Source organism: Rousettus aegyptiacus, unplaced genomic scaffold, assembly GCF_014176215.1.
Source record: "Rousettus aegyptiacus isolate mRouAeg1 unplaced genomic scaffold, mRouAeg1.p scaffold_m13_p_14, whole genome shotgun sequence".
Lineage (NCBI taxonomy): Eukaryota > Metazoa > Chordata > Mammalia > Chiroptera > Pteropodidae > Rousettus > Rousettus aegyptiacus.
Window position 1 is genome coordinate 35,050,952 of NW_023416289.1, and position 19,233 is coordinate 35,070,184.

Here is a 19,233-nt window from a genome sequence, read left to right on the forward strand (position 1 = left end):
CCAACAATTAATGTCAACTCCGGGAAGGAGGAGCCAGACAGAAGTGGGGGGGGGGTGGGGGGATTCAGAGACGACTGGGAAAGGCATTAGACAGAGAGCCGGGCCCAGAGCAGTTTCAGGATTTATTAATAAACGGGTGTAAAAACCAGACGGTACTGGCCGCCCCTCTCATCTCTCAACTTCTCCCAGGGAAGAGCCCCCGCTCTGTCTCAACCCCTCCTCACAGAGCTCTCTCTGAGACCACCCTCCCCTACAGAGGCTCTGCTCATCCCCTCTGGCTCCAAACCCCACCCCCTTCATGGGAGGCCTCATCCCAGTTTGGGGTGCCCCTGCCAAGTCCTAACCCTTGGAGGGAACACTTGCTCAGCCTCCTCTCCTCCTCCCTGCATCTTTCCCAAGCCCATAGCACAAACAGTGTCGGCTTTGCAGAGACACACTGGAGACCTCAGTGCAGACAGAATCTGAGGCAGGGGGCTGGATGGGTTGATCACTGAGAAGCTCGGACACTGAAGATAGCCTCAGGCCTCAGTCTGGACCCTGGGCAGGATGGACTGCACACAGGGGGCTGTGGAAGTGCCCATACCGGGCAGGCACTCACACACGAGTCACAGGTCCTTGCAGAACTCCCTTACCAGAGTGTAGCCCATGCAACCCCAGCTCCCCTCAGCCTGGTAGCCACAGCCCTCCAGCATCCCTGCCACGCCCCAAGCCGCCACGGCCACCGGGACCACGAGGCGGGCCCGGGGCTCCCCCATACCCCCTGCCCAGGCACGTGCCTGGGATTCTGCAAAGGCCAGCAACTGCCTGCCCACGCCTCTGTGGCGGTGCCAACGGGAGACAGAGAGGCGAGTGACCCGGGCCCCATCCCCAGAGTTAGAGCCAGGGGCTAGGGCCAGGACCCCACACACATCACCAGAGCTTCGCACTGCCACCCAGGGCCCCCCGAGGCCACCCGGCGGAGGCAGAGAACCCCACCAGGCCCGTAGGCCCAGCTTCATCGCCACCACAGCCAGGAACACAGGCAAGAGGAGGGCCAAGGCAAAGGAGGCCAGTACAAAGCGCAGGCCACTGCTGGCAGCCGCCAGAAGGAGCAGGGCAGGTGGCCGTGTCAGGGCGTGGAGGGCTACTCGGTTCTCCGTGTCCTTCACAGCAGCCTGTGGGTTGTGAGGGGCAGTCAGAGTGGGGGACTCAGCTGTCCATTATACCAAGGACTAGGAGTGGGTGGACCCTTCCTGGGAGGGATCTGGGGTGTGGGCTCCCAAAGGAGAAGGGAAGGCAGTGTGACAGGACTTGTGGTTGACAGACACAAGCAGGGCCTGGTCACATCTGCCCTAGGCACCATTAAATGCCACACCTGGTAAACGGGGCTTTGAATGAGTGAGTAAATTAGAATTAGGAGGTTGAGGACACCCAGTTCAGAGGAGGGACAGGCAAGAGGCACCAGGCAAGGCTGAAGCCAGAACAGAATGGGAGACAGGTCCCATTCAGAAAATGGGCAAACTCTGGGTAGTGAGCAAGGAGGCTGGAGTGGGGACAGCACAGGGCTCAGGGCTCTGGCTCTGCTCTGAAGAGTATGGGATAGGAGGCAGAGTCCCCACAGCCCTCCAGTGATAAATACCTTCCTTATTCCCAAGGATAGGAAGAGGGCTAGAAGGAGACCAGGCCGAGCCAGAAGCGGCTTAGGAGGAAAGCGGGCTCTCTAGGGCTCCAGGCTGGCTCACCTTGCCGCCCCGCCCCCAGGCTCACTGGTGCCCCGCAGCCCTCACCTTCAGCATCTCCAGCACCAGGGGTTTCTCATCCTCCCTCATCTCCCGCACCGACAGGTGGCAGGGAGCCATGGCAGCCCCCGTTCCCTAAGGGAGCAGGCGTGCACCTGGTGAAAACAAGCAGGTGAGCGTCAGGACGGCATTTCTAGTCCCCGAGCGCCCCAGGGGTGGGGACCTGCAGTAGTATGTCCCAGATGAGAACAGTTAGGTCGCTTGCCACCACCCCACCCAAGCGAAGTGGCGACCGAGGCAGGCCAGGCTGCCCCCTCCACCCAGCCACCTCCCTAACGTCTCCCGGGATCTCGGCCCCCAAATCCGTGTTGAGCGATCCACCCCTAAATGACCTGTGGTTGCCAACACCTGGCAACACGGGGGTCCCTCCACAAGATCTGGAGCTTCCCTGGGGGGTCGGCGAACTCCCCCTCCACGACCAGAGGATGGACCGTGCTCCCCACGACCCAGCGTCCCTCTCCCAGAATAGCCGCAGGAGCAAAGACCTGCAAGGACCTCTGCGGGTCGCTCCAATCTTCCGACAAGGTGGGGGTACAATGTTGGGGGGAGCGGGGGAAGAGTCGCCGGTGGCGGAAGTGACGTAAGACTCGCGCTCGTTAGAGGGAGGACGGCACCTTTACTCGGCCTTAGCAACTGTTGCCAAGTTGGTGGTAGCTGAGGAGGAACCAGGGCAGGACGCTGAGACCCTGCCAGGGATGGAGTTAGAAGGACCGAGGACTACGACGGGTCCTGGAAGGGGGAGGGCTGGGAGCTGTACTTACCAGCCCGCGGGGGCGCGCACGCTAGCTTCACGACGTTCCCTGGTTGCTAAGCAACCAGCGAGTAAGTAGGGGCGGTGATAGCAGCTGATCAATACTCATTGGCGCCCGGGTCTTCGTGGGAAGAGCCAATTCCGTATTCTGAGACCACCAGCTCCCAAATTGTCCACCTCAGGGACGTCCGCCGCAATCCCAAACCGGGCTCAGTGACTTTCAGGACGAGCATTCCCCACAACCGACTTTTCAGATGAGAGAAGGGGTGGGGTGACTTACAGGGAACAAGTGGCAGACCAGGATTCTAGATTCCTGCGCCTCCCCACTCGTGACCACTGCACCCCTTTTTTTAGGGTAAACAGAGCCCCACCCAGAAGCGGCTGACCCGCCCCCACCCCAGACCCAAAGCAAGTCACCTGCGAGCTGGGATGCAAGAGATGATTCCAAGTTCCCAAATGGTGACCATGGCCATGGCATTTGCCCCCTTCCCCCCACCCTTGCCCCAGGAAAACAAAACACAGAAGAGATTCTGGTCTTTATTAGCAAGCCCAGCCTGCAGCTCTCCTGCTCCCAGCCCAAGGAGAAAGTGAGTTGGGCTGGGGGGGGGGGGCAGGAAGAGGTATCAGTGTTCCCACTCAAAATGTGTGTACCAGCTGGACTGCAGGCAGAGTCTGGACAATCTGGATGGAGGGCAAGCCCTGAGGGGCCATGGCCCCCGGCGCAGCTTCTGCAGGGACTACTTGTACCATCTGGGGGGCAGGAGCTGTGGGGAGGCTTGCAGGGACAGAGGCTGAAGCAGGTGGCGGTGGGGCCAGCAGCTGCAACGTGGCTGCGCCACCCCCAACACTGTTCTCCAGCAGCTCAGTGGCTGGGGCACTGCGGATAATGAGCAGTTTCTGTCCAGGTGGCCCGGGAGCAGGTGGCTCTGCCATCCCAGAGGGAAGGGTCTCTACTTCCTGCACACACAGCTGGGTCTGCTCTCCATCGGCCCCACTCAACACCAGAACACTCTGCAACCCCTCATCTGTCTGCAGCGTCTCAAAGAGCACATCCTGGACCACACCGGTGTTAGCCTCACTGTCACCTGGCTCCCCCGGGCTGGAACCTGCCAGCAAGTCTTCAGCTGCCCCACTCTGAACCACCAGCAGGTTGGGGGCCTCAGTGGTAACGGCTCCCCCACTGGGATTGGATAACTCGCCTGCCACAGGCTGAAGCTGGACTGTAGTCACCTCCTGTGTGGGCTGGAGCTGGACCGTGGTCACTTCTGGTGCTGGCTGGAGCTGGACCGCAGTCATTTCTGGGCCTGGCCGGAGGGGCTGGAGCTGGACCCCACTCACTTCCTGTGGCCCAGCCTCCCCACCCCCTACATTCTGCAAAAGGATGAGGCTCTGCCCTCCCCCACTGACCCTGGTGTTGCCCCCTCCCTGTACCCCAAGTCCCGCAGGGCCCGGCAGCCAGACTACTCCAGCCCCTTGCCCAGCCTTCCCCACTGCCCTTGGGCCCTGTCTTGCCCGGCCACCCCCGCCACTGGTACTGGAGGGCAGCAGAATGAGCTTGGGAGGGGCGGGGGGCGGTGGGGGTGTAGCAGGCTGCACGCTGCTGGGGATGAGCTGGAGGCCCTGGGCCGTCTGCACCAGGAGAAATGTCTGGGAGTTGGGGGCTGCTGGACTCAGGGGTGGGGCCTGGGCTGGGCTGCCTGCCACCTCAAGAGAAAGTGTAGCCTGGAGGTGGGGGAGCACATGGACATCTTGGGTAGCTGGCGGCACTGGGGCTGCAGCCAGAGGGGTGGGGGGTGCAGGGCCAGCGGCAGGGGTGGCCTGGGCGTGCGTCCTCAGGTGCCGCTGCAGGTAGGCAGCCATGACGAAGCTGCGGCCACAGACAGGGCAGGCAAAGGGGCGCTCCGCCGAGTGCGTGCGCTGGTGTAGTAGCAGGTTGGAGGAGTGCGTGAAGGTCTTGGGGCAGAGCGGGCAGCGGAAAGGCCGCTCACCTGTGTGCACGCGCTGATGCTGCCGCAGGTTGGAGGTCTGCGCAAAGCTCTTGCCACAGACACCACAGGCATGCGGCCGCTCGCCTGTGTGCACATGGCGGTGGCGCCGCAGGCATGACGTGTTGCGGAAGGCCTTGCCACACTCCCCGCAGGCGTAGGGCCGCTCACCAGTGTGCAGCCGCAGGTGGTACTGATAATGGGATGACCACTTGAAGGTCAGGCCACACTGGCCGCAGGTGAAGGCCCGCAGGCCCGTGTGCACACGCTGGTGGATGGCCAGCAGTGACGAGCGCTTGAAGGCCTTGCCACATTCGCCACACTGGTAGGGCCGCTCACCCGTGTGGTCCCGCAAGTGGTAGCGCAGGCCCGATGAGCCCTTGAAGGATTTGCCACATTCTGCACACTTGTAGGGCCGCTCGGTAGAGGTGGATGCGGAGGCAGGCGGCTGCAGTGCAGGAGTGATGGGGACCAATGGCTCCTGTGGGCAAGTGACCTCAGCAGCCTCGGCCTGTGGGGGTGGGCGCCCAGCCGCTGCCTCCTCCACGTGGCACTGCTGGTGTGCCAAGAGGCTAGCCAGCTGCGGGAAGGCGCCGTCACAGCTACCGCAGCGGAACGCCTGTCCACTGGCTGCCCCGTGGCTGTGCTGGTGGCGGGAAAGGCCAGCCACTGTCCGGAAAGATTTCCCGCATGGGACGCAGGCGAAGCCAGGGGTAGCAGTGGCAGGAGGGGGCTGGGGCTGCTGGGCTGGGGCCACTGGTGCAGCCTTCTCCGTCTCCGGGGCCATGTCCTGGGTTGTGGGCGCCACCTCTGGCCCTGGGCAGGGCTGGTGCTCCAGCAGCAGCTCCTCGCTGCCAAAGCCAAGCTCGCAACCATCACAGCGATACACCAGCTCCACCGTGGTCTCAGCTGCCGCCAGGAAGAGCTCGGGCACCACGGGCGGAGGCGCTGGTGCTGGGGGCACCGGCGGGCTGGGGGAATGCAGGTGCGGCTGCAGGTAGGCATCGGTGACCAAGACCTTGGAGGGCTCCCGCGGTGGTGGTGTGGCAGCAGGGGCGGCACCATGGGTGCGCTGGTGCAGCAGCAGATTGGAGGAGTGTGTGAAGGTCTTGGGGCAGAGTGGACAGCGGAAGGGCCGCTCACCCGTGTGCACGCGCTGGTGCTGCCGCAGGTTGGTGCTCTGGGTGAAGCTCTTGCCACATACGCTGCAGGTATAGGGCCGCTCGCCCGTGTGCACGTGGCGGTGGCGCCGCAGACTAGAGGAGTTCTTGAAAGCCTTAGGGCAGTCAGGGCAGGGGTAGGGCCGCTCGCCCGTGTGCTGGCGCAGGTGGTACTGGTAGTGGGATGACCACTTGAAGGCTAGGCCGCACTGGCCACAGGTGAAGGCGCGCAGGCCCGTGTGCACGCTGCGGTGGATCTGCAGCAGCGACGAGCGCTTGAAGGCTTTGGGGCAGTCGGGACACTGGTAGGGCCGCTCACCGGTGTGGCCCCGCTGGTGGTAGAGCAGGGCTGAGGAGCCCTTGAAGGCCTTGGGGCAGTCAGGACACTTGTAAGGCCGCTCGCCCGTGTGCGTGCGCTGGTGGTGCAGGAGCCGCGACGACCAGCGGAAGGACTTGCCGCACTCCCCACACTCGTACTGGGCCGCCGGGGCAGGGGCTGCGGGGCCAGGCTTCTCCCCGGAGCCCTCCACGGTGGAGGCCGGCGCCATGTCCGCGTGGGAGCCAACCATCACACCTGGGGGGGATTCCAGGTCAGGGGAGGGCGGCCCCCTCCCCCCACACATACCGAGTCATCTCAACCCCAAACCCGCACTGCAGGCTACACTGCCCCTTTAAAGGCAGGGGTGTCTCCTCTGCCTGCTTCGCTGCAGGAGCCTCTGTCAGGATTAGCACCCACCAACGGTCCAGCTTTGCCCCAAGATGAAAGAGTTCAGGTGCTGAATGTCCAGCAAATTGGGATGGGTGAGTGACCAGCCTGAGGAGGTAGGTCAGCCATCTCCTCTAGGAGGCCAGAAAGGCCTGAAAAGACTGAGCAGAACTATAGGGCTCTAATCTAAAAATGGGCCCTACAAGAAGGAGGGAGGCCTCTCCAGTACCCTGGCTTCCAACCCTTGATTCCTCCCCCTGTAAAGACCCACCCATCCCCAGCCTCAATATCCACACCCACTACACGACCCTTAACCCTTCCCGGTAACTGAATCTCTGTGATCATCCCCCTCCCCACCCACCCTACCCCCAATTCTGCTCGCCTGGTTCCCCTTGGTCCCCTGACCAAGACTCCCTCACTGTGCCAGATCTCCACACCACTGCCGCTGCAGGCTCTGTGCCCTCCCACAGCATTGCATCCTCACTTCTCCTTGCCCAGCACAAGGGCTGTGGGGACCCCAAAACTGCTAGCCCGGTCCCCTTTGCATGTGTGCTCCACAACGGCAAACTCCTCCCTACTGGCCACACTGCTCATTTGCATTTCTCGGGTCCCTTCACCCCCCCCCAGGTGATACTTGCATGTTTTTTTTCCCCTCAAACCTCTTTTCCCCTCCTGCACTTGGCAGGTGACCTTGCCATTGATCTTGTCACTGGGAAAATAAAGGCAATCAGAAGAGCAAGTTCCCATGTCCCAACCACACTCCAGTTGTTCTCAACAGGACAATTGGGATCCCCCCCGCCAACCGCCCATGGCACCCCACTCCAAGGGACACTGGCAATGCCTGGAGACTGTTCTGGCTGTCAGGCTGTAACCTGGAGGGGCAGATGCTCCTGGCATCTAGTGGGGGGAGGGCAGGATGCTGCTCAACATCCCATAGTGCATGGGGCAGGCCTCACAGCAGAGCGATCCAGCCCCAATCAATGCCAGTGGTGCTGGGGCTGTGAAACCCACACTGCCCCTCCTTCTGGCCTGCCTCTGGACCCAGGGGCCCTGAGGACCCACCCTCAGCAATGCTTCTCACTCAGACCACACTCATCAGCGTGCCCACAAGCTCCATCTCCTATCTTGACAAAAACACCTTCACCCCCCACCCCAGCTAAACTCTAGTTTCTCTCCATCGTTTCACAGCAAAACAACTCAAAACCGCTGTTAATACCAGCTCCTTCCCACCTCAAACACCATGGCCTCCGTGGTGCTAAACCTATGGCCTCTGCCCAGTCAACAATGGACCCTCCCTCCTCCAACCAGTCCCTTTGGTTCCTGAGATGCCATGCTCCTCACTTGCCCTCTGCTCTGTTTCAGGTGCTAATCCTTTCCATCACCCTGACTCGTGCCTATAGAGGCATCCAGGTCCAATCGGCCCAGGGAGCCCTGGCCTCTCTCAGGCCTCACCATCTATACAAAAGACTCCATGGTCCACTTTGACACCTTTTCTTTGAACTCCAAACCCCTGCTCACGATGCCATGTGGACAGCTAGACACCTCAAATTTAACATGCCCCAAAGCTAACTCCAGGCTTTTGCTCCTGCTTTCCCCCTACCTCACCCCTAACCCTCCTTCACCCATAATTTTCTCCATCCCTGAAAACAGCACTATTCTTCACCAGGCCAAAAGCCTTGGGGCCTCCTCGCCTCTCACTCTGTGACAGAGCAAATCCATCAGTGCTTCCCCTGGCCTAGCAGGAATATACTTGCAATCTGGCCACTTCTCACCAAGTCCCCTGTCACCACCTGTGTCCAGGGTACCTACACTCCAATCCTGGCAGCTGCCATAGCCCCCTAACAGGCCTCGTGTTTCCAGTCTCACCCTCACTGGCCCAGTATACTCCCTGCACAGAGGCTGAAGTAAAAATCCTGCCAAAGCCTCAAAGCTCTCATTTCCAAGCAGAAGTCAACCCCTTAAGAAAGCTACACCGCTTGGCCTCCTCCCCTCACCACTCTGCTCCTGGCTGCTCCAATCCTCACAGCACTCTCAGCACCCAGCCTGGCTGGGCATGCCTGCTCCACCAGGGGCACTTACAGAGGCCCCTGCCTAGTAGTCTGCTCCCTTACATCCAATGTCACCAGCAGGAGGCATCCCTGACCAGCCTGCTTAAACCTGCAATCCCTACCAATACTCCCCATTCTCCTTCTCTAACTTACATTTTCTCCATAGCATTTATGACCTTCTAAACTATTTTGTAATCAGAGTTTCCCAACCTCAGTACTGTTCAGATTTGGGGCTGGACTAGTGTCCAGGGGGCTGTACCATGCACTATAGGATGTTTAGCAGCATCCCTGGCCTCTACCCACTAGACGCTAAGTGACACCTTACTCACTGTTGCATCCCAGAGCCTAGAATAACATCGGGCACAAAGAGAGTGCTCAGTAAAAACATCCAGAATGAACGAAGACTGGACATCCCCTTTGAACAGGTGATAAGATTCCTTTTATACATGACCATCCCTTTGAAAGTGTTTTAGGAAACAATTATCCTAAGAAGCTACACGTGCCTTTCAGAAGGCTGAGCATGCCTTAAACAAGAGATGTTCTAATCTGGAAAGGCCGGGGCCTATTCTACCCTTCCAAAACGCTGGACCACACCCTTCCACCAGACCCGACTTCCCCTTTAAGAGGGCAGCTCCTGCTGCAACTCCTGCTCCACCTTTGTTGAGCTAAATTAGAGACTATTCTAAAGCCACCAGGATTTATAAGCTTTTTCCTTCGATGTCTGGACAATGTCGCCGGTGTTTTAAAGAGAGAACCTATTCATAGCGGGATGAAAAGGAGAAGCTCCTGTATTCAACAGAACCTGCCCCGCCTCTCTAAAAGCAGCCCCTTGCCCCTTAAGAGAGCGAAGCCGGCCAGGCCGGTAAAAGTCGGAGGTGAAGTAGCGCCCTTTCCTTTAAGGCATCCCTTCCGGTTTCACGCTCGCGGTTTCCCCCATGTCTCCGCCCTCCGGTCCCTCCCCCCCACCCCTCCGGTCTCTCACCTGCAGCCCCGACCCGGGCAACGAGCGGAGAAGACCCAAGGCCTTCCCGCGGGGGTCGATGGGAAGGCGGGGCCCCGGCGCCGGCGGTGCAGGCTTGGGGGCCGGGGCGGGGGCGCGCTCCCTCCCAACGGCCCCCGGCGCGAGGCACCCAACCTTTACCCGCTGCCGCTCGCGCACACAAACCCCGGCGTCGCCGTCGGAGCGTCACGACGCCACGTGCACCTAGGCCCCGCCCACCCGGCCTCTGGCCCTAGCGGCTCTTCCCCGGCGCCAGCAGCGCGAGGCATCTTAGGAGCTGTAGTTCTTCCCGGACCCTGACGGCGAAATCCCGGAGGCAGTCACGGGGGCTCAATCCCAGCCTGGAAAAGCCGGACTGGGATCCCGGGTTGCACGTTCTCCTTTATTAATATTGATTCCCTTTCGTCTGTAATAGAGACCCTCCCAGGCGACGTGGTTCTAAGTAGGCCTCGCCCACCAGGGGTATTGGTCGGCCCTGGCCTGGTCCCCACTTCCAGGTCCTCGAGGCTCTCTTTCCCAGACCGTAGAGGTCCCACGTCCTCGTGGTCCCCAGGCGCCTGCTGGGTTCATGGGTGCGGCTGTGCATGAACCTGGGCCTTGCAGTTCAGGGGGCTGCCCAGGACGCCGGTGGAACACTCCTTCATTTCAATGCTCTGCCCGCATCGCCTCAGGCTTCTGGCCATACTGACTTTTCTCTGGGTCATTCAACAGGGTTTCTTCACCATGGCACTAGTGACATTGGGTCTGATCAGTCTTTGCTGTGGGGGCGTCCTGTACATATAGAGTGGTAAGCAGCATCTCTGGCCTCCACCCAGGGGAGGCCAATAGTACCCCCTCTCCGCCTGCTCTCCTCCCCGACACTAGGGTCCAGACGTGGACCCTAATTGAGAACCACTGCTCCAAGGCCATCCTCCCCTCAGCCTGAGGGCCACTCTGAGTGCTGTTTCTCAGACCAGCTACCCCATTTCTTCTCAGCTGCTGCTGGAAAACCCGCATGCAAGGTGGGGTCCCATTACATGCTCAGCGACACTCCTTTGTGTTCTATGGCAGCATGGAAGGTCTGTCTTTGCCACCCAGGTGTCCCCAACAAGGAACCTGATCAGAAGTAGGCGGTACCTTCTCCCTGCAAGGTCTTTGTGACGTTCCTATAAATTTGTGCCTGTAAAATCTGCTGCCAGTTCAGTCCAAACATTCCTTTTCCTTCAGTTTCTACCTCCCCCGCTAGAAAGGACACTACCCAAGGCACTGGAAGGGAAATGGGAGCAGAACCTTGATCTAATGAGGGTGAAGAGAAGACAGGAGGAAAGGAGCAGGTACTGGAGGTAGAGCTAGGAGGCTTTGCCCATTGGAGTCCAACCTCACCTGTGTCCAGGGCTGCCAAATACCAGGCACTACCCTCCTTGGCTCTGGGATGGAGGAAAGAGCCCATGCTGGGTGGGGGTGTGGCTGTGGAGTATGCTTCCCAGCTGGCTATGGGCAGGGGTGGTGTGGAGGTACATAGCCCACAGTCACCCCTCACCTCAAGCCACTGGGGTACCAGCAGTAGTGAAAGAAATCTGACCAGCCTCATTTACCTGCCTGTCCCAGGCAGTCCATGGCCTGAGGGTTGGGGACCCCTGGTCTAGAGAGCAGAGATGTGAAGCATCAGTGATCCTCTTGCTGCCCCTGAAGACACAGCCTCCATGGGGTTTACAAATGTGAGTACATGGTTTCTGCCACATGACCTTGGAAGGAGTCCCTGACCTCAGATGAGATGGCCGCCCCAGCCAACACCACATTGCAGCCTGTGACGTCCTGAGTAGAGGACCCAGCTAAGCCACAGGTGCCTGGACTTATGACCCAGAGGAACTGTGAGAAAACTAGTGTCTTGTTTTACACCATTGTATTGGTCATTTGTTATGCAGTGTAGATAACTAGTACATTTCTTGTGTTAGTTTGCTACATGTGCAATAACAAAGTGCCACAGGCTGGTGGGCTTAAACAACAGAAATTTATTTTCTCTCGTTTCTGGAGACTAGAAGTCTGAGAAGTCAGCAGGGCAGGGTCCTTCTGAGGCCTCTCTCTTTGGCTTATAGATGGTTGTCTTCTCCCTGTCCTCTGTCCTCTCATGGTCATCCCTATGTGCATGTCTGTATCCTCATCTCTTCTTATATGGACACTAGTCATACTGGCTTAGGGTCCATTCTAGTGACCTCATTTTACCTTAATCACCACTTTAAAGACCTTATATCTCTGAATACAGTCATATTCTGTCTCAGAAGAAAAGATGTGAAACAAATATGACAGGGTTGACCCCTTTGAGTTCTGAGTTGGAGACACCAGGAACCTGCCATCTGTAAATTCTTAGAATTTTAAGTGAAACAAAGTCCCTCTGGGACTGGGCAAGAGAAGTAGCAGATGAGTGGGGTGGAAGCAGGGAGGGACAGCCTTGTCTGGAGCTCCTTGCTGGTCCTGACACCTTGGTTTCTCTGTCTCCAGATTAGAGGAAAATTTAGAGGCAGGGTCTCCACATTCTAAGTGCAGTGAGGTCTGCGAAGGAGGCTGAGGAAGAGTCCTGAGGTCTGGGCACCACCTTTGGCCCAAACCCTTCATGGCTCCCCTTCAATCCTGCCCTCATAACACAACTCCTACCTCGCCTGTGGGCTTAGCCCCTGTCCACTTCTCTGACTTCACTTCCCACCATCACTCCCTCTCTCACACCAGTCAAGTTTGCTCCTGCCTCAGGACCTTTACACCTGCTGCAGATCTCTGCCTGGTTGCAGGATAACTGTCACCTCCTCAGAGAGGGCTTCTCCATCTGAAACGGCACCCTTTCCCAATCCAACCACCAACTTATTGTGCAGCTTTAGAACCTTCACAGCACATCTCCAGCTGGGATTTTCTTGTGTATAGGTGTCCCTCCCAGACTCCTACAGGAGCAAACAGGGCATGTCTTACTCATCACTGCACCCTTGGTCTCTGCACACGATAGGTGCTCCATAAATGCCCATTGTGAGGGCCGGAACAGGGGAAAGGAGCTTATACATACATACCTTCCACGACCTGGCAGGGCAGATCCTCAGCAAACACCAGATGAGGTGGCCCCAGCTGTGGGCGATTCTTAGCAATTACTAAGACAGGAGGAGAATGGCCCAAAGTGTGCAGGCAGGGCCTCCCAGTACCAGCCCAGGAGTTGGCGCCCCCTAGTGGAGCACCCCACGTCAGATCCTGCAGGGCCTGCAGCCCTGGGTGTGTCCCAGGCCCCTCCTGGCAGTGGCGCAGAGCTGACCAGCAGATATTGCCCTTGGCTCCCTGTGGCAGATGCAGCCTCACCCTGGAGCCACAAAGTGGCAACTCCTTGCCTGTCTTGGGACATGACCACCAATCCTCAGAGAACTGGGGTCCACTCCTCCAGCATGGGATGGTGACCCTGGTCACCTAGTAAACCTGCAGCTGCTGACCTCACTATAGTCGTCAGCCCATGCAGACTCACAGCACCTCTGGGACATGGCCTACTGCCTGCTGCTGGCTCTGGGTTGCCACCACTATGCTGCCCCTGCCCAAGATGCTGCTGGCAAGGCAGCAAGCCTAGCAAACAAGGGTGTGGTCTTGGGGCAGCCACTGACTAGGTTTGAACCCCTGCTTTGCCATTTACTTGCTGTGTGATCTTGGACAAGTCATGGAGCCTTGATTTCCCCCCCATGCTCCTTCTCATCCCAGCTTTAACACTGACGTCATTGAGGCTTAAATTAGAAAAGATATGAGGTCTCCAAGTGGTGACACTGGGATTTTTTTTTTTTTAATTTATTCTGTAACATTGTACATTTTCGTGTGGTTACAGTGTATTCACATCTGGCAGTTCTCATTTCAAAAAAATAGAACCTTTATTCTATTCCCTCCTTCCAGCCAGAAGTGGTTCCACCAGTCTTCTATAATGTGCTACTGCTAATTTTATCAGGGCACCATTTGGTGAAAAAAAAGAGCATTTATAGTGAGGCTACTAAGAAATATTACTCTTTAATAATTAATGACTAGGAGAGATTTTAGAAAGTTCTTGATGTCCCTCCTATTTTTCCCCTCAAGGATTACATCCCAGCTCTGCTGCTCTGACTTTGGGTGACTGTGCACCTTGACCTCACTTTCTCCTTCAGGAAACAGGGGCAGTAATTCCTGTCAGTGCCCAGGAAGGGGAGACATCAGCAAGCTGCCTGGGCACTGGGAATCCCTGGGAAACACCCTCACTTTTATGTCTCTGTCTCTTCCCGTGCAGATGCTGGGGCCCCTGGGCAGTCCAGGCCCGGCCTCAGCAGCTGCAACCACTGTCCCCGGGGATGTGGATCTAATGGGAGCTCAGAAGGAACCCTCACTGAGCCCCCTCCCCTCCCGTGGTGACTAACAGTCCCCAAGGATGCCCAGGTCCTAACCCACAGAACCTTACATGGACAAGAGGCTTTGCAGATGAGATTGAGTGGAGGGTCTCAAGTGGAAGAGGTGACCCTGGTAATCAGGGGCCAGAAATGTAATCCTCATAAGAAGGAAGGTAAGAGAACAGGATTGGATGAAGGAAGCAGAGATTGGGGTGACACACTTTGGAGACTGAGGAAGGGGCCACAGGCCGTGAAATTGGAGGGAGAGGGAGGTCTACAAGCTAGAAGAAGCAATGGCATGGATCCTCCCCTGGAGTCTCCAAAAGAAAGATCTTGATCTTTGCCTGTAAGACCCACCTTGGACTCCTAACTCCAGAACTGCAAGAGAATGAATGAATGCAGTTTTAAGGCACTAGGTTTTCGGTCATGTGTTACAGCAGCCATAGGACACATGTCCTGTGGAGAGCGGGTTGCAAGCTGACAAGGTCCTTGCAATTTGTGAGGTCAATCAAGGGTTGCATCACCTCTACAAATCCTCCTAAGAATGGGAAGTAGGAACTGATGGAAGAACAATGCGGGTGTTGAAATGCAAACAATTATAGCAGGGTTACCCTATGGAAATGTAAATAATTATAGTAGGATGTGGAGACCGCATGGGGAGAATCTCATTTTAGCCAGCAAACGTATGATCTTGTATAAAAGCAACTTGCAAAAATAAATTGCTCTCTAGTCCATCATCAGTGGATAGTGGGCCTCCTGATCCCAGCTTTCTGTCTTTCTTTTCTCAATCTCCCACCATTCCCACTCAGGATTACTTTCCAGGGCTGTTTTGGACACATCAATTTCTGCCTTCCCGATGCAGATCCCCGACACAGTCCCCAGGGTGGCAGTGACACACCCCATCCCACTGGACCAGCCAGCCCACTCAGCCAACCTGCCCACAACACTGCCAGCCCCTGTAGTTCTCTCCCTCTCCAAACACCAGGGTCCCCTGAGACCCTCTGTAGAATGTCTTAGGGGAAACCGTGCCCATGTTTTCCCCTCTCTCCCACCACAGCTGCACCCAAGACAGCCGCGCCCCCGCCAGTGTCACCCACCTAAGCAACCTGGCCCAGCCTGCGCATGACCCACCCCTCTAACCTGTTCCCTGGCTGCACTTGAGAGTGAAATTCAGGGCTTAGGGGTTAACCCCCGCCAGGAGCAAATTCCTCTTGCTGGCTGGAAACCTTGGGCATAGTGAGCCCCTCTCTGAGCCTCAGTTTCCCTAGGATGCTGGATCTGAAGCAGAGGGAGGCAGGAAGGCATGGGCAGGTGTGTCTGGAGGTGGTTAGGCAGATGCAGGGTGTCTGCTCCATAGCTCAAGGCCCCTGTACATCTCCTCCTCCCTCACAGCCTGCACCCAAGCTTCCCACCACCCCCTCCAATTAAGGGTCCTCAATGCTAACTGATATGGTTGACTCATTGACTGGGCTCCTGACATTGCCTCCCTGCTAAGGCTTTTGTCATCTTAATTGGCCATCTCCAGACGCTTTTCTCTGCCCCCTCCCAACTACACCACCCTGCCCCATATCCCAGGTCCAACTATGTGCTAATTGGGCCTCTGGGGGTGCACAGAAATCTCCCTCCCCTGCCCGCCCCGCCTTCCTATATCAGCCCCCCACCTACTGTTCCACAAACCTCAGGGTCCTGCTCCCAGGAGGTAGGGACCAGGAGGACACGGGAGGGATACCTGGTCATTATCCCCAGCCCTATCTCCTGCAGCCCAGGTCGTGCCCTCCCCTCCAGAGTCCACGGCCCCTTGCAAAGGCCATCCTTCCTTGTCCCCCTCTCCAGCCCTGAGCCCCCAGCCCTGGCTGCCCCTCTCTTCTCACAGATGTGGAGGGGTGCCTTCTGATCAGCAGGAATACTGTGGGAAGTTACCTGGTCATGCACCCTGGTGCCCCTGCAGTCCCTGGAGTATCCGAGCCCAGCCCCAGGGAGCTGTGTGCCTTTGTAAGCAGGGCGGCTACCCACATGCTGCGTGTCCTGCATCCCCGGAGGATCCGGCCTCCCAAAAGGAGACCCAACCACAGGAGGTTCTTGTACAACCAAATCTGCAGGTGAGCTGGGGATGGGCTGAGGAGTGTGTGGGGAGCGCCCAGAGGCCTGGGTTTGGAAGGGACAAGGCCCAGAAAGAACAGAGAGAGGTGGCCTCCAGGGTGGGTGCTGCCACACTTAGCATGCACTTAGTGAGCACCTCCTGCATGCCATGCCCAGAGACCCATCAGCAAACATAGCCTCTGAGCTCCCTGTCTTTACGGACTTATGTCTGGTGGGGGAGCCAGTAGGTCAGGGGTGGCCAAAACAAAGAATTAAATGGTACATACAATGCTACAGGCGGATGGACCTTCAAAACATGATGCCAAGGGCAAGAAGCCAACATGAAAGGCTGCAGGTGGCGGGTTCCCTGCATAGGAACTGGAACAGGCAAACCTACAGACATAGATAGCAGAACGGTGGATTCCAGGGCCTGGAGGAGGGGGATAGGAGGGATTGTTAATAGCTATTGGGTCTCCTTCTGGGGCGATGAAATGTTCTGGAACTAGACAGGGTAGTAGCTGCAGAATATCGTGAATGTGGTAAATGTCACTGAATTGCACACTTTAAAATGGTTCATTTTAAGTTATGTGAATTTTACCTCAACTTTTAAAAATGGTATGGTATGTCAGAAGGTGGTGAGTGCTGTGGAGGACGTGCTGGAGGAGATCTGACATTTTAGGTAAAGTCACTGGGGAAGAAGCACTGAGAAGGTGACATCTGAGCACAGCCCTAGGGAGGGAGCAGAGGAGCCTTCAGATGACTGAGGGAAGGGCACTCAGGCAGGGCACGGGCATTCTGGATCCACTCATCTTTCTCCCATGGTACCCCAAAATCTATCTCCAGACCTCCCCACATTCACACACACACTACAGACCAGCACTCAGATCCAGGGACAGAGCACTTATTGCCCCCAGAGGCCCTCACAGCGCCCACCAACCACCATGCTGATCGCTCTCACTGTCCATCAGGTTAACCATTCTTTGAATGTTCTCTCAGTGGAGTCCTAGGCTACTAATTGTGAGTCTTGCAGTCTTTGGTCACATTATGCTTGGGCATTACTCTGTTAAAACTGCAGTGATCAAACACCACAGACTGGGCAGCCTGAACAACAGAAATCTACTTTCTCACAATTTTGGAAACTAAAAGTCCAAGATCAGTATGTGCTCACATGGTCCTCCTCCCTCTGTGTCCAAACACCAGTCCTGTTGGGGTAGGGCCCAACTTTAATGGCATCATTTAAACTTAATCACCTCTTTAAACACCTGTTTCCAAATATAATCACATTTTGAGGTCCTGGGAATGTCAGAAGCTACAATTCAGCCCATCACAATTTGTGAGACCCATCCGTACTGTTACTGAGGAGAAACCTGTTCAATTATCCAGATGGGAGTTGCTGGAGATGTCCCCAGGGGGCAGATTCAAGTGCTAAGAGGAAGCAGAATGTACAGGGCATCATTGTTACCAATGCACAGTTAACTCATAGCACACTTTTGCATGAAATTATTTTCTAAAGGCACCCTTAAGACATTTTTCACTTTTGTATGTTGGAACGTGCTCATAATAAATGTAAATGTCAAAGTGTGCGTAGTGCTAGATAAGACGTGCTGCCTTGTGCAGCACATGACCCCCACAGCCAGTCAGAGCTTCCCTATAAATGGAGTCAGAAATACTTAATTGTCAGACTTGAGAAAAATGGACCCAGGGGCAGGAAGACTAGCATGGAGAAGAAAAATGGGGAGGGAGAGAAGGCACAAATCACATCTGAGAAGAAAGATGGGAGGAGACCTCTTCATAGTCACCCAGCTAATAGCTAATGCCTGTCTCTCTGCAGGCAGTTTGCCAAGATTGAGGCCGCCACCCAGCACCTGGCCCTGTCCCTTCTGTCTCAGGAGGCACCTCCCCAGAGACCGCCGCCCCAAAGACCGCCCCTGCCACCTCCATCCCCCTTCTTGGGAGTGGCCCATGCTGTGGCCCCCTCGGAGGACCCCCATGCTGGCCCCAGCCTGAGCCTTGCTGTCCTAGATGCTTCTACCCTCAACCTCTTTGATGACATTGCACTCACTTTCGAGTGTCCCTCAGTATCACATGACCTGTCCCAGCTGGACCTCAGGCAGGCCCCACATTTCTATGATCCCCTGACCCCACATACCCTAGGGGGAGGGGACAGATTCTTGGCTCTTGAGGAAGGCTGGGTGGGCAGGTGGAAGATGCCTTGTACCTGCCATTCCCAGGGGATCCCTGAGGGATGGGGGACCTGTTCCCTATGATACCCAGTCACAAGCCACCCCTGGCCCCAGGACAAAACAGAGGCCTCCCTATGACAGCTCTCTGATCCCCTGCCCCAGAGCCCCCATCCCTTCCACTCCCCTCCTGACAAACCCTGGGGAAAATGACCCAGACTCCCATCTCAGCCCAGAGCCTCACCTCTGCCTCTATCAGGGGTCCCTTGCTCTCTCCTTCCCCACCTTCTCCCTTCTCTCCTCCCAGCCCATCCCCCTGGCATCCCCACTCTAGTCCCCTCTCACCCTGGCTCATCACTGCCTTATGTATGGTCGATCTCATTTATTCCCAATGTTCTGAGCACCTACCATGTGCTGAGGACTCAGCAGTGAATAAAACAGATAAAATCTCTGCCTTTGTGGAGTCCACATGGAGGGAGGGCAGTTCAGGGGACTGACAATGAGTACATTCATACACTTTTAAAATGCAAGATAAATTTTCCAGTTTCAGATTGGAATTACTACTGTTTAGAAAATAAAACAGCAACCTGACCAAGTAGCTATTTGACACTGGTGGTCAAGGAAGGCCTTGAATAACAAGAAGGAGCCTGCCATGTAAAGGCCCTGAGATGGGACACTGAGGAGCAGCGTGGCTGGAGTAGAGCGAGCAGGGGGAGAATGTTGAGAGGTGACAGTGGAGAGGTCAACAAAGGCAGACAATGAACTGGGAGTTTAGATGGAAAGTACTCTCCGACTCTTTCTCTCAACCCTATTTCCAGGCACAAAGTCTAAATACTAGAAACACCACCCCTGGGAGGCAGGCGCCACACAGATGGGGAAACAGGCTGCATGAACACAGGATAAGTGGCCGTAGGGGTTGGGGTCACCTAGGCTTCGGGCTTCATTGGTCTTTAACCCTGTCCTGGAAAGTGGCTGGGACGCTCAGTTTCTGTCTCCAAATAGAAGGCCCAGGGTTCGAACCCCCGGCTCATTCCTGCCCTGGGCGCAGCCCTTCTCTCCCTTGGCCTCGACAGCCGGGTCTGTTCCAGTCGGCGGGTCGCCACCACTCTGCACAAATAGAGCTGCGTTCTCCACACCCACTGCACGGCCCCCCCAGGCCCGCCACTCATGCCCCTTACGGCTCCCCATTGGACGGACGCT

At 56.8% G+C, this 19,233-nt stretch overlaps 3 protein-coding genes across 6 annotated transcripts; 1 reads left to right on the plus strand and 2 right to left on the minus strand.

Moving 5' to 3' along the window:
* Positions 1-108: 108 nt before the first annotated feature.
* On the minus strand, positions 109-9,499 carry NAT14 (N-acetyltransferase 14 (putative)). Of its 4 annotated transcripts, none has more exons than XM_036232344.1 (3): positions 9,411-9,499; positions 1,767-2,775; positions 109-1,154 (listed from the first exon to the last, which is right to left on the minus strand). In XM_036232344.1, the coding sequence occupies exons 2-3, from the start codon at positions 1,836-1,838 to the stop codon at positions 606-608; spliced, it is 621 nt and encodes a 206-aa protein (XP_036088237.1). In that variant the 5' UTR covers positions 1,839-2,775; positions 9,411-9,499; the 3' UTR covers positions 109-605. The 4 variants fall into 4 exon arrangements, with proteins under 4 accessions (XP_036088237.1, XP_016009719.2, XP_016009717.2 ...); XM_016154233.2 differs by lacking the exon at positions 9,411-9,499 and having other exon boundaries at positions 1,767-1,873; positions 2,540-2,953; XM_016154231.2 differs by lacking the exon at positions 9,411-9,499 and having other exon boundaries at positions 1,767-1,873; positions 2,264-2,953.
* Positions 3,054-9,396, minus strand: ZNF628 (zinc finger protein 628). The gene has a single exon (XM_016154144.2). It carries the CDS (start codon positions 6,295-6,297, stop codon positions 3,166-3,168), a length of 3,132 nt encoding a protein of 1,043 aa, XP_016009630.2. The 5' UTR covers positions 6,298-9,396; the 3' UTR covers positions 3,054-3,165.
* A 6,201-nt stretch (positions 9,500-15,700) lies between the features above and the next one.
* LOC118611476 (uncharacterized protein C19orf85-like) lies at positions 15,701-18,120 on the plus strand. Its single transcript, XM_036232679.1, has 2 exons — positions 15,701-15,873; positions 17,685-18,120. The coding sequence occupies exons 1-2, from the start codon at positions 15,701-15,703 to the stop codon at positions 18,118-18,120; spliced, it is 609 nt and encodes a 202-aa protein (XP_036088572.1).
* Positions 18,121-19,233: the final 1,113 nt, after the last annotated feature.